The sequence below is a fragment of the Sphaeramia orbicularis genome, chromosome 24 (genome assembly GCF_902148855.1).
Source record: "Sphaeramia orbicularis chromosome 24, fSphaOr1.1, whole genome shotgun sequence".
Classification (NCBI taxonomy): Eukaryota; Metazoa; Chordata; class Actinopteri; order Kurtiformes; family Apogonidae; genus Sphaeramia; species Sphaeramia orbicularis.
The window spans coordinates 36879895-36894616 of NC_043979.1; the positions used below are offsets into that span (position 1 = coordinate 36879895).

The following is a 14722-nucleotide window of genomic DNA, read 5'->3' on the forward strand; positions in this document are numbered from 1 at the left end:
AAAGGTGGCTTAAGACTTTTGCACCTCACTGTATATGAATATAAAAGCACCATTATGTTCTGTATGAATACTATATTAAAACACTACACTGATAAAGCCCAATTTCACTGCATAATGGCTACTTTGACTTTGCATTCATTTTCCTGATAATACATACACAACTTCACTTAAGTAACTATTTGAATGTACTTCTACTGGTAATGGAATATTTACACAATGGGATCTTTACTCCTGAATCCTTCAATCTCTGCTTACCATATACAAAACGCATGCCCCTTTTTCAGTTTCCTGCACTTCCAATCCTTCAATCTCTGCTTATCATATACAAAACGCATGCCCCTTTATCAGTTTCCTGTACTGCCAAAAGCATACCCTTCTGTTTTTTTCTGATTCCCTCCAGTGCATTAACACTTTTATCATCTGTTCTCAAAGGCAAAGTCTGCATCTTTTGATCCAAGCTCCATTTATATTGACTCTGACTGTTCCATTATCAGCAACAAAGCATCCAACAGGATCACCAGAAACATTCTCAACAACACTGTCACTTCACTGGGTTGCACTAACTGGAAGTGATCATGGATGCTACCAATAAAGTACTTACTAATCAACAAGATAAGTGAGATCATATTTGAGGTTTTTTTTTTTTTTTTTTTTGCTGGATGACAATGGGTTTTTTTTTTGTTTGTTTGTTTTTTTTTACCAGAAATATAACCATGACTACTAGGATTTCGTAATTTATTATCGCTTACCACAACAGTTATTAACATAACCAGAGGCAGCTGCATTGGATGACTCAACCTCACTATGCTACAGAAGATTCTTCATCCTCGCTGCATGAGATGGTACAAAACCTTAATCAATGGGGGATAGACTGGAGACAAAATAAATTATACTACATAATTCACGAACAACTTGTTGTAATTTTCATTTTACTTACATGTTTGCCCTAGGACTTAATAAAGATTGTCTGAATCTGAATTACTTTCCATGAGGGAATAAAAAAATTCATTTTTATGTATCTTATATAAAGGATAAACAGATGTGTTAGGGTTGGGGTTATGTACTGATGTGATGAACACAATTTTCATAAATAAAAACCCATGTTATTTAATTTACAGCTTTTTAAATGAAACATACATATTACTGTGATGGAAATGTGAACTCAAAACATCCTATATAATATTAAAATACTTACCATTTTACTGAACATTAACTACTTTTCATAATGCTTTTACTTGAGTAGGGTTTTGAATGCAGAAATCAAACTTGTAGTGGAGCATTTTTTAAGTGCTGTAAAAGTACTTTTACTGAACTAGAATATCTGAATACTTCTTCCATATGTCAATGTGTGTTTTCAGTTTAGTACAAGGATGATTTTATCTTTAAAGATTATTAAATATGGTCTAAAACATAAGTTTACCCACAGACTATGACACACAATTACTTAATTACAAAAGAGGTATTTTAATGAATCATGCACCATATTTCTTTTTCAGGATGAATTAAAACACTTCTATAAAGTTGTAAATAAAATATGCTGGCCAAAGACTATAACTTTAATCCTCCACAGTTTATAACTTTACATTCATACTTAGGTCGTTCATTGCATGTTGGAGCTTCCTCCAGTCTTCTGAGGACATCGACACCTTCAACCACTTGACTATAATCAAAAAAATATAAGAAACAAGAAACTGACAAAGGTGCACAGGAGATCTGTAGTTATATGAATATAAATACTGGAAAAATACTGTACTGTATTATTTCATTTTAGTTTTTCATACCCAAAGGCGACATAATTTCTGTCCATCCACGGAGTTGGCTGCAGTGTGATGTAGAACTGGGACCCATTGGTATGTGGGCCCTTATTGGCCATTCCCAGAATGCCTGGCTTTGTGTGGGAAACAGCAAAGCACTCATCTGAAAACAGACAGGACAAACACAGGTAAACCTACAGATAGACATGTATCACAAATGTACATGTATGCACAGTGTGTTTTACTCTGTATGTTCAAGAAAGTTCTGTTTTTTACCTTCAAAAGTGGGTCCATAGATCGACTCCCCTCCATTACCTTTTCTTTCTGGTGAGATATCTGCAAAGTGAGAAGACATAAACACTGTGTGACATGAAAATGGTTCTATGGATCTGATGCTGTAATTGTGTAAAGATTAGGAGTGGGTTGTGAGTAAAGTTACTTCACTATGAGTAAGGTTGGTATTAACTACATTTAAAAAGAATGATGCAAGTAAAATGTATGACTTTAATGAAATTAACTGTTTTAGAGAAGGCAAAAGACATTACACATGTGACTTAAATCACAAATGTTTTGAAGAGAAGAGAGTCTGATGTATTTCTGTCACTCACACCAAATTCACAACACTAAATCAAACAAAAACATCAAAAATACAGTTACAGTGACATGTTTCAACACTAAATTGTAATTTCTTTTAGAGCTCAGTCTTCTCAGTAGTCTCTTCTCTCTCTGAGGATAAGTCCACGACCAAATTGTTGCTGGGTTTTTGTTTTTTTGTTGTTTTTTTTTTTTCATAATAATCCAGCCACAATAAATCAGCATGAAGGACTTGTTACTAAAGAGCACATCACTTATGTCCTTGGAGAAAATAACAAAAAGCTAAACTTCACTTTAAGTTTTGACTGGTTCAGACAACATCTGTCCTTCTCTGAAGTAGCTTGTCTACTTATGAAGATAACAGAGTATGTGTTTCTATTGGATATGTAAAACCATTGCTTCAGGACTATGCAGTACCTCCTCCTTGTACCCAGCCATTTGGCACCACCCGATGGAACAGAGAACCCCGGTAACAGAGTGGGAAGCTGCTCTCAGACAGACCCTGTTCTCCAGTGCACAGAGCGTCAAAGTTCTTTGAAGTCTTTGGGCACACATCTGAGAAAAGCTACAGAGACAGAAAACAAAAAGCCTCAATTAAAATTCCATTTTATAGTCATCATTTGGCGTTAGAGCTGCAGGTTCCACAATATCTGTTAAAGCTGTGTCAAGTCAAATCCAAAGGCAACAATACTGGTGTTATAAACAAGCAATAAGAAAATATAGATTACTGATGCCTCACCTCAAACACTAACCTCCCTGCTGTTTCTCCTGCTATCTCAACGTCCATGAAGACAAAACGGTGCTATAAAGCAAGGAAAGATGTATATATTGCCATTATGTTTTGTTTATTAATGTATGGTAATAATGAACAAAAAAACAATGTGAAATTTAGGTTTTTCTGAAGGTTTGTGGGAGGTAACAGTGCTGTAACAGCATTGCTGTTGCTACTTGACAAAAACTATTCAGTTTATTTATTTTGAGCATAAATTATTGGTCTACCTGTAATTTTCTTTTATCTTTCAATATAATAGCCTCTTAACATTACCTTTTGATATTCTGTTCTCAAATTATTAATTGTTTCTGAATAGTTTTTCAATATCCGATGTTCTTAATTCATATTACTTTTATTGTCATTATTTTATATACCGCTTATTCATTCATTCATTCATTCATTCATTCATTCATCTTCTTCTTTGTCCTCAAGAGGGTCATGGTGGTGTTGGAGCCTATCCCAGCTACCATTCAGCGAAGGCATGGCACATCCTGGATGTGTTGCCAGTTCATTGCGGGGCTATAGAGCTTATTTCTTTACAAAAATTGAAAAGCACACATTTCATGTGTCTTTTGACAAACATTTAAACTCTCATTTGTACAAAAGAAAACCCTGACATGTCATGTTTATGTGTGTTGTCTTTTTTACAATTTCATAGTTCAATTTTTTTTTTCAAAGCTGTGCATTTTTACAGTCTTTAGAAAATAGCTCAAATAAACTCAGTCAAGACTCAATTCTAATTTAGTGAATAATAGAGGACGTCCCTTTTGAAAAGCTTATTCAAGCAAATATTTTTTCTTCTCACAGTGGTGGAGAAACGTCAAGGGAAAACCCTGGCACAGTCATAATCACATTGAAGGGCCACATGTAATGATGAACATGACTGATCATCAGAAAAACTTCATGCGAGTCAAATCCAGTCACCAAAATCAATGACACACTTGTTAATACTCACAACAAAAAGGAAATTATCTCCTCAGATTGGCAATCTACACACATATTTTACTTCTATGAATTATTTACTCAATGATGTCTCTGTGGTTTAGACTTGCCCCAGTTTTCTGAAGATGTTTGGAGTAGTAGTCCTCAGCAAGAGCCATATAGAAAGCCTGTGGCCGAGTGAAAGTGAAACCCCACTGTTTTTTTGCCCAGCTGGCAAGATCCTTCTCATTTCCAAGAAGAAGGCCATTTAGGAAGCACATCAGGCTGCTGGAGTACTGCCACACTTCACCACGTAGCTCCTTCAAACACAAGCATTAAACATTGGATGTGTTGTGATTCAGCATCTTATAATAAGCATAAAGTCAAACTACAGGAATATTTAATAGTGTAGGTGTGCATTGCTGTGTAGCAGAACAGTTACACCTTTATGCAAGCTGCAGCGGTCCACATTTTCACCTCAATTATTTATAAGAACATTATCAGGACTCATTTCACCTGAGAGGTCAGAGGTGTTGTAATTATGTGCAGTTTTAAATTGGTTGCACTTTACCTGAGCATTTTCATTTTATAATACTCTGTGTATCTTTTTTTTCACAACTTTGACACACTTTTTGTCCACTACACTTAAATACACATAAATTTAAAAAAGTACAAATAAGATAAAATTAGCAAACTCACAATCTTTTAGCCTGATCTAACAAGGTTTATATAGATATGCACACAGCCAGGTTTATAGACCTATTACCAATAAATCAAACTAGTTTTCAGATTTATAACAGTAGGCATTTTACAGAACATAATACAAGTTTACATTTTTAATGCTAATAAATAAAAAGTTACCAAAATTATTATTCTTATTCATCCATGCAAATCAGTTACATCTTGTGTTGCCTATCATGTAAGACATTATCTGCTACAGTAAATCCCCCTTCCACTGATGTGGATTATTACTCACCACTTACCCTTTTCTTGTTGTACAGATAAGAATGCCAATCAAACTCAAATAATGGTTGAATTTTTGGATCCAGAAATGATTCGGGAAACTTTTGTTTCAGGCCCTGTCGTGCAGAGTAAAAGAAATGAGTGAAAATGTAAAAATGTAGAAATCTAAATTTAAAATATTATATACATATATATATATATATATATATATATATATATATATATATATATATATATATATATATATATATATATATATATATATATATATATATATATAAAACTCAGAGAAATAGCAATTTACCTCGGCAACACTCGTAGCAACATGAAAATAATAGTCTTTCATCAAACCGACAATTTCTATCTGCTCTTTTGAGCTTGTTGTATTTTCCATGGCTTAAAAACTCTACTGAAAGCCGTAAACCCTCACTTCTTCATGTCAACATTAACCTCATCTCCATAGCAACTGGCGCTTTAATATGACGTATAAATTAATGGTCGGGCTGCACTCCTTTTAGCGCAATTGCTTCCTTTCTTTCCACCTTGTTATCTTATAACCATGCTTATTTGGTGTGTGATGGTAGGTTTTGTATGATGAAATGCAAATAAAATCCTTCTTATCAGCTGCATTGCAATTATACCCATGACTTATTATATTCTCTCATGAAAAATGAGGAAACAGTGCTTATTAGCAGATACTTTCTACGAAATGGAATGCGGCCCAACGGCACCGCCAGCTTTTTGAAAACTGACTAGTCGTGTTTTTGTGCTGCAGCAACAATTTATTCATATTTGCCCCGTAAACAAAATCTGTTTTAATTTTAAGTAATATAAATTTATGATTAGGTCGTAATGGGTGTTCACGACTTATGGTCTATTGTCGAGCCGGTTCGAGAGTCAGTTCCGCTGTACAGTTTGAGCGGAAAGACGCTAGCAGTGGACCTCAGTTTATGGGTGTGCGAAGCCCAGCATGTCCAAGCGATGATGGGGAGAGTCACCAAACCTCACCTCAGGTAACAAATTAATCAGAATATCTGTCTTTAATTAATGATATCAGATACAACGAATATATCTACAGGCTTATTTACCGACCACTGCGGTGCGTTGCTGTTTTCTGTGTTTCAGGAATTTATTCTTCCGGGTGTCAAGTCTCACACTCATGGGGGTAAAACTAGTTTTTGTTATGGAAGGAGAGGCTCCAATACTCAAAGCAGAGACAATGAGAAAGAGGACAGAAATAAGATATAAAGGATTCAAGAAGTCTGCTGCCCCGAAGTGCACAACAAACACCGGCAGAGGGCGCTTTAAAGCCGTTCTGAGAGAGGTGGGATCTTCATTCATTCATTCATTCATTCATTACTGGTGTAAAAGTGCGAGTAAAACACTGTTAAATACTCCACTACAAGCTAAAGTTATGCAAAGTAATAGTATAAAAAAATAAAAGTAGACATTGTGCAGTCACACAGCCCCGTCAGTGTTTTGCTGTTATGTTCTATATATGTTGCACTGTGAGATCCACATCCACACTCTAAGATTTACTTTTCATGAGCTCTTTTCACCTTTATGGCAATGCATTTCTGATTTAAATAAATAGGACTTATAAAGAGGTAATTCAGCTCAAGAAGGAGAATTTTTTCAGCCCTTTAAATAACATTTAACCTATAAAGACCCAGCGCTACTTTTGTGGTAGTTCCCAAATGATTTTTTTTCCTCTGTATTTAACATTTCTTAAGTGATTTGTCAGCAATTATTCTGAAATAATCTTCTGTATTTTGCATTTTTCCAGTGAAGATCAGGTATTTCCCAATATTTCATATTTTAGTGATTTGTGAAAAATATAAAAGCAACACATTTGGAGATGTTGGTTTTGTCAGAGGGGGGAGATAAAAACAGTAATCTGAAAATTAATTTAAGCAGTGAGATTAAAAAAAAAAAAAAAAAATACAATATTTACCTTTCAGATGTTGTATAAAGTTGTGTAAATCTTGTATAAAGTTGCATAAAATGATACATAAACTGCAGGTTCCTCAAATGTGTCACTTCAATAGAAATACTTGGTCGTATTCCACTGCTGTCTGTCTCCCATTAGAGGTAAAGCTAGTAGTAAATAGTTCTTTCAAATGACCATGTTTGTCCTTTTTGTTTCTTCACAGTGTGCAGAGATGTTGGACTACATGGGTCTGCCATGGGTCACAGCAGCTGGAGAGGCTGAAGCCATGTGTGCTTATCTGGACTCTCAGGGCCTGGTTGATGGCTGCATCACTAATGATGGAGATGCTTTCTTGTACGGAGCCAGGACTGTGTACAGGAACTTCAACATGAACACTAAAGTAATTTATTAAAAACACAATTTTCCTGTTCTACTGATCACTATCATGCCATAGATGGGTTGTGTGTTGTAACATCTGCTTTCCCATCTTTGCTCTAGGATCCTCAGGTTGACTGTTACCGAACCAGTCGGGTGCAAACAGAGCTACATCTGTCCAGGGAGAGTTTGGTCGGTTTAGCCATTCTTCTTGGCTGTGATTATATTCCCAAGGTATAGACAATACTATTATGAAATTTACTCAGTGACAATCATCACAGAAATACTTGTGTATTTCTGTGATGATTGTAGATGCCTTCTGTGTATCTTGTAGATAAATCCAACACTTTATTTTCCAAGCATCACATCTAATATGAACTAATATGCCTTTAACGATTTATTAAAGTTCATTAAGCCCATTCAAGATTCATATTTCCTTCAGTGCTTCTCTCAAAAGAGCTAGGGAGACATTTTGCCTATTCATTGTCCTTCTTATTTTACACAATACTTTATACAGTCAAAAGCCTCTCTTTGGTTTGCTGCATGTTTTTGTTTTTTTTGAACATGAATAATGGGGTATTGTCTTTTCAGATTCATCATAATGTGTCTTCTACACTGTTCATTTTCATTCTTACATAAGGGCATACCAGGTGTTGGTAAAGAACAGGCACTGAGACTCATTCAGACATTGCAAGGACAAACACTATTGCAGAGGTAAGATACTACTGGTTACAAAAAACTGGAGATTTTTTTTTAACCATTATGTTTTCAGAAAAACTGAATGTTTTTGTAACTTTTCTTGTTCTGTAACCTCTTCAGATTCATCCAGTGGAAGGAGGATGATGCCTTCATATCGGAGGGAGTTGCAAAGAAGGTTCCTCACTGCAACGTATGTCGGCATCCTGGTGAGTGTTGCCCTGCTTTGAACTCTGACCCCTGTTCATGATAAGAGGCTGAAAACTAAAGGTAGCTCCTCCTATGACAACTCATCTCACACATGACTGATGTAAAGCCGTTCAATATCTCATGTTAAAAGATGCACATATGTGAGAGATGGCGCAGTGAAAACATGCATTCTGACACCTGAGTTGTAGTGCTATGTTAGATTTTGAAGGGGTTACATTTGTTTTATCTGCAACAAACTTTCTTGTTGTTTTTTCACTTACTCAGGTTCAGCAAAGGCTCATGAGCGCGGTGGCTGTCTGCTTTGCGACAGTAAACAATTCTGTCAACCTCAGGACTTTGATTATCAGTGTCCCTGTGACTGGCACCGCTACGAACAGAGTCGTCAAGCGTTGTCTTTTGAGGCAAACATCAGGAAGTATGTACATCTCTGTGGTCTGGGAGGCTAATTTTTTATCATTAAAATAGCGTGAAGATTCAGAAATGTTAGTTTTGAGACCATCAAAAGTGTGACAAAGTTGGGCTGGGCAATAAGGTATAAATATAATTTAGTTTTTTCAGTGTAATGGATATTTCACAATTTCATTTTTACATCTAGATGAACTAAAGTTGAAATACGAAGAGGTTTCTTTATTAAATCATATATCCTAAATATGTACAATATTGAATAACACCAATAACACTAGTGTACATTTTTTTAGAAAATGATCTGCCTTAGAGATTACATGTGCTAAATCTTAAATACTTTAATAAGATGAATTGACAAAAAGAAAAGTGCTGGTCAGCTGATGTTTTCAATGTATATGATAAAGATTTATTTTACGCACATGTTTATTTGTGTGTGTGTGTGTATTGTAATGTATATAATATGCAGACAGTGTTCTGAGGTAGATGGGGTAGCTCTGAGACAAACATTCCATTCAGTCCTTCAGTTTGACTTAATTTTTTTTCATTAGTCACTCAAACTTGGTAAAGTTTCTCTACTTTTATTCTGAAAGTTTTTCATTCATAGACCAGGATAATAACAAAAAACAGAACGTGCAAATTGTAATTGCACATTGTTCATAACTGCTAATAGGAAATGACTGAAGCATATACACAGTGAATACAAAAAATAATTAATATTACAACAAATAGAAACCTAGTGAAGTTTAAAATATTGACATGATAACATAGACACAGAGTTTGGTTTCATATTATGTGTCTAATCATATCTGTTTACAAATGTTCATTTCCTTCTTAGGAAAACTCTGGCGAGTCCAATGTTTCCTTTTACAGAGGTACAGTTATGTTACTGGTCTATTGTTTTCTTTGCTATTGTTCAACAGTTAGACAGTCTTCATAAACTTGATTTGCATTTTGCAGATCATTAGAGAGTTCCTAATTCCCAAAGATAAACCTGTGTCACATTTCAAGAGGAGGCAGCCTAATCTGCTGCTGATGCAGGTAATGCCTTTATGTTTATTATTATTTCAGTCACTTGTTTAGTTTTCTGTCCATTAAGTGTTAGTTTGTGCTTTTCAGAAATTTACGTACGACAAGATGGAGTGGCCAGCGCACTACACTAGTGAAAAGGTTCTTGTGTTGATGACCTACACGAATCTGATGAACAGAAAACACGGAAGAGAGGTTTCCTTGCAAATCAAGCCCCTTCGGTAGTCCCATATTTTTAGTTTATAACAAAACTACTGTGTGATGTTGTTTTTTGTTTTTTTTCTAATTCAAGTTTTTATTAGTTTTTAATTGGTACATAACAATCATACAATGTTGCTTAATGTTAACAAGGAGGGCTTTTATCCATAAATGAAAAGTATCAATAATACTACAAGGCATGGAAGCTCTTAGAAAGAAAAAATAATTAAATAAAATAAATGAAATTAATACCAGAGGGAAGTAAATCAGCTATCATCCAACTGACTGTCACTAATAGTAATAAAAGACCAAAATGGTTCCCAGACTGGTGCTGTGTTACCATCCCTGGTATTTAACTTATAAAGCATACGTTCATACAAAGCAGTCTTTATCATCATATTTACCCATTCTTTAAACTGTGGGGCTTTAGGGATTTTCCAGTGTTTAAGAATAATCCTAGCTGCTACTGAGACCCCAACCATAATAACAGAGAATTTTCCTTTTGATATGTTAGCTATCTGTCCTTTACCACCCAGTAAACACAATCTTGGACAGAGTGGCACAGTTCTTTCTAACCAATCACTTAGAATACGTACGTACAACAACCGTCTAGAAGTGTTTGATAATTGGACATTCTCACAAACAGTGCATCAGAGTACCATTATCATTTTGACATTTCCAACATGAGTTATTCATAAGACCTAATCTATTCAGTCTCACAGAGGTCCAATAATACCTTTGTACAATCTTGTATTGTGTAAATTTGCGTTTACATTCCCTTAAAGATTTATTAGCTAATTTGTATTGTTTTAATAGGAGTTTGTCTTAATTAAAACCCTGTTCCCTTACAGAATATTAAAACCAAGAGTGAGGAATGGAGTCGCTTGCTTTGAGGTCGTCTGGAGAACACCAGGTCAGTTTTACTTCATCATGTCCATGTAAACACACTGCTCTTGTTTTCCTGATTTTAAAGAAAACATCCTGAGTTGAGTGATGTGACTGCTGCTTTAGCAGAGGCAGGGGTGCAGGGGGCTCATCACCGACTTGTCTGTTAGTGACTGGCTGTGAGGTGGGGTTCAGAGGTGACAGATCAGTCACAACAGACATTAGGTGCTAAACTGGCTTCCTCCTCCGGCTGGGAAATCTGTCATATCAAAGTCCACTTCACTAACAAGCCAGTCTGACATGGCTGGTCTGAGAATGTCACAATCAACTACTACTACTACAGAATCTCGTTCCCTTTTTATGTATTCTAAAACAAATACTTGCAAGTTAATTCATCACTGATACACATTAATAAATGTGCTTTACGGTAGAAGTTTGGAATCCTGGAACACAAACATAATGGTTTACAGTTAAAGGTACTTTGTCATGCAAGTACAAAACCAAAGGTGAATCTAGCTTCATTCATTCATTCACTCATTCATTTATTTATAGATCATGAATGTAATTGTGCAGCTGCTTGATTCTCCAGGTATACAAGCTAACAAAATAGTTTTGAATTATTCTAATTTTTAATTCATTTTTCAGTTTGGTGTTTGATGTTAGTTTACTCTTAATTATATAATTTGATTTTGAGGAAATTACAAACTTTAATTTAGGATTTATTTAATTTTAGTATTGTAAGAGGAAATCTTTGATTTATAGAAGCTGAAAAGGGAAGGTCATGCATCCTTTCATCCTACCCTTTTCATCTTCTATAAATCAAGGATTCCCTCTATTAATACCAAAACTGAATAAAACCTGATATTAAAAAGGATGCATGACCTTAAAAGTGATTTTCAAAACCGTCATTTAAAGGTCCACACTGTGCAAAATCCCTCATTCTTTTACACTGTGGCGTTAACATTATTCAAAGAGAACATGGAGCTAAATCTTGTTGCACTTTTCTTTGTAGTTTTTATTCAATAGTAATTCTTTTGAAAACATTTTTATTTATAGAATTACTTTATTATTGCTACTTTACTTTTAGCTTTTGCAGTGACCTAGCTACCCAATCCTCACTAAATGGATATGATAGACATTTTGTTTGCTGATTTTAAGGACAGTAAATCTACAATTTAAAACACTTAAGTCACATATTTTATCTTTGTTTCCATTTTGATCCTTTACAATGTTTTGATCAGATTTGACCTTGGTGTTTACTTTGCAGAACATTATGTGTTTCCTGAGGATCAAGCTGCTGAGAACCATCTTGAAGTGAGGACTGTGGAGGAAGAGTCTCTCTTCCGTGTTGCTTATCCAGAGGTGGTTGAGAGCTACTGGAGGGAAAAGGCTCTGGCAGAAGAAAACAAGACCAAAAGTAAGACTAACATTAACATGTATTTTTAATAACATTACATAAACAAGCATTGTTACGTTATTTCCAAATGATTTACAATGATTTTTTTTGTCTTGGACAAGGAAATTGGACATGGTCTGAGAGTAAATATAGTTAATTTTCCTGAACAAAAATTGCAGCGTCCCATAGACTTGACAAACATGACGACTTCCCACACTGCGCTGGCAAGGATGTCCTGATCAAAGCCACCTGAAGCACTGCCTTGTTTTTTGAGGCTGTTTCCTATAGCAGCTCTGACACCTGAAAATGTAGAGTTTAGCAGCTCAGCTTGTTCACACCAAAGGCTTTGATGCAGCTCAGAGGTGTCTGTCTCACAGGTTTTGTCGTCATTTATAGGTTGTAGTGTCCTCGCTTACCACTGCTGTAGATCTTCACAAAGTTTAAAACGCATAAACCTAAAAAAAAACAAAAAAAAACATTGTAAATAGATTAGTAGTATTTTCAAGTATGCAGTCTTACAAAAATTATGTGTATTGTACTCTTTTACAACAAGTGCTTAAGACAGTGAGGAATATAGAGAATAAAAAACAATCTGCATCATAAAAGATATGGAACAAAAATGAGAAATTAATTCAAAGGTGAAGAAAATGACATTCAATCTTAATTTCCTTCATAGAAAAGAAGACGAAGAGCAAAAAGGAGAAGGCAGCTGATGTGTCTGATGGTATTTCTGACCTTTTGGCTGAGATGACCATTCAAGGTTCCTCTTCTACAAAGTCTGAAACGCAATCACAAACCCAGCCCCTGATTATGTCAAAAACAACTGAACCAGAAGTGGTGCTTTTGGACACTTCAGTCAGCCATAAATGGCATCAGAAAGAAAAGGACTGTGACAGTCATCTGATAGGTTGTCCCAGTACTCCTGTGTCTCATGCAGAATCAGACGCTGTTGCTTTGCTTTCTGTCTCTGCTGTTATCGATGCTCTTCATCTGAGTGATGTTGACTGGGACTCTTCATCCTTCACATCTTCCCCTCCTCCTCCTCAAGTATTTACCAACCAACCACAACATAAAACCACAGTTGAGGTAAAGGAAACGGGGAAAGAAAACATCAAGCAAACCACCTCAAATGATGTGAAACCAGCAGAATCTGTGTCAGAGCGGTGTTACACTGAATGTCCTCTGAGGGACAGAGTGATGATGAGGAACGCAGCCAAAGCTATGAACCAGATGAATGTGAACGGTGATGTAGTTTCAAAACAGCTAAGCTATGACGTTACTGAAGGCATTTCATGTGAGAAGTCAAACTCAGAGCCACATGAACAGATCTTTACTAAAGGGAGAAACGCAGAAAGCAAACTGTTAGGGACGAAACATTTAGTTGAGAGGAAAGCATCAGTCGGCGATACAGACCCATGTGTAAAAAATTATGCAAAACCAGAAACATGCAGCTCAAAACAGCAGCTGAAAGCCAGAGTACCGGCTCCAGCTACGATAAACACATTTGGTGGCTCTACAAAACCTCCACAGAAATATAAATTTGTAAAAGCAGATATTTCTTCATCTATGTTGCCTCCACAGAGATACCACTCTGACCCAGGTCAAAGTGACAAGAACAGAAACATGAAACAGACCACCAAGAGTGTGTGTATGAGTGTGTGTTCATCCAGTGACGACAGCGATGTTGAAAACCAACAGTCTGGACCACAAAGAAAAACCAAGGCTAAGGACAAGACCAGACACCTGTCAGACATCTCACTGAAACCTATGTCTAGATCTAAAACAGTCGAAGCAAAAGTGACTGATGAAGTTAAACTCTTGGCCCCAAAATCTTCGAACAGCAGTATAGATGTTGGCACAAAGAATATTCCTATATCCATTGAAAGTAAGAGTCAAGACATCTCATCAGCTGCTATGGATGATGTGTTCATTCAGACTCCAGCTTCACCCGTTACCATCTTAGACAGTGATGATTCAGTGATTTGTACTGACAGTCCTTTACCACTGGTAGAGAGACTGAGACTGAAATTCATGAAATGAGCAACACTGGTAAGACATTGTAAATTTTACACCATTAGTATCTATTATGTAGGAGTTAGAAAATACAGCACAATCCAATCTGAAGGTCCAGCCAAAAACATTTAATGAAGAAATTTTTAACATTTGAAGTTGCAATGCACATAATTTGTCATAAACTTCTGTGTTTCTTGGGGAAACAGTTTGAAAGTAAAAGGAAACATGCAGGGACAAAGTTTTTGTTATAAAATGAAACAAAAATAAAAAAAATATGTTTTTATGCATTTTTTTGTTAAAGGAAAAAGTCATCAAAGATCATAGTTTTACATATTAAAGAAGATTTTAATCAAGGGTGTCAAACTCATTTTACTTCAGGGGCCACATACAGCCCAATTTGTACCAGTAAAATAATATGATAACCTATAAATAATGACAACTCCAAGGTTTTCTCTATGTTTTGGTGTCAAAAAAAGGAAAATTATATTATGAAAATGTATATATGTACAGACTGTCCTTTACGAAATGTGAATAGCATGAACAACCTTAAATTTCTTAACATAAATAAGGGCACTTTTAACAAT

At 35.6% G+C, this 14722-nt stretch overlaps 2 protein-coding genes across 2 annotated transcripts; one reads left to right on the top strand and one right to left on the bottom strand.

The window, feature by feature from the left end:
- Nucleotides 1-1526: 1526 nt before the first annotated feature.
- Nucleotides 1527-5421, bottom strand: ppil6 (peptidylprolyl isomerase (cyclophilin)-like 6). The gene is made up of 8 exons (XM_030128759.1): nucleotides 5309-5421; nucleotides 5025-5120; nucleotides 4173-4361; nucleotides 3088-3150; nucleotides 2766-2913; nucleotides 2031-2090; nucleotides 1782-1917; nucleotides 1527-1660 (listed from the first exon to the last, which is right to left on the bottom strand). Exons 1-8 carry the CDS (start codon nucleotides 5396-5398, stop codon nucleotides 1549-1551), a joined length of 894 nt encoding a protein of 297 aa, XP_029984619.1. The 5' UTR covers nucleotides 5399-5421; the 3' UTR covers nucleotides 1527-1548.
- Nucleotides 5422-5523: 102 nt separating this feature from the next.
- Nucleotides 5524-14566, top strand: gen1 (GEN1 Holliday junction 5' flap endonuclease). The gene is made up of 13 exons (XM_030128753.1): nucleotides 5524-6017; nucleotides 6130-6328; nucleotides 7158-7334; nucleotides 7433-7543; nucleotides 7950-8023; nucleotides 8129-8214; nucleotides 8480-8630; nucleotides 9456-9492; nucleotides 9578-9658; nucleotides 9737-9867; nucleotides 10696-10757; nucleotides 11997-12146; nucleotides 12802-14566. The coding sequence occupies exons 1-13, from the start codon at nucleotides 5857-5859 to the stop codon at nucleotides 14163-14165; spliced, it is 2784 nt and encodes a 927-aa protein (XP_029984613.1). The 5' UTR covers nucleotides 5524-5856; the 3' UTR covers nucleotides 14166-14566.
- The last annotated feature ends 156 nt before the right edge of the window (nucleotides 14567-14722 follow it).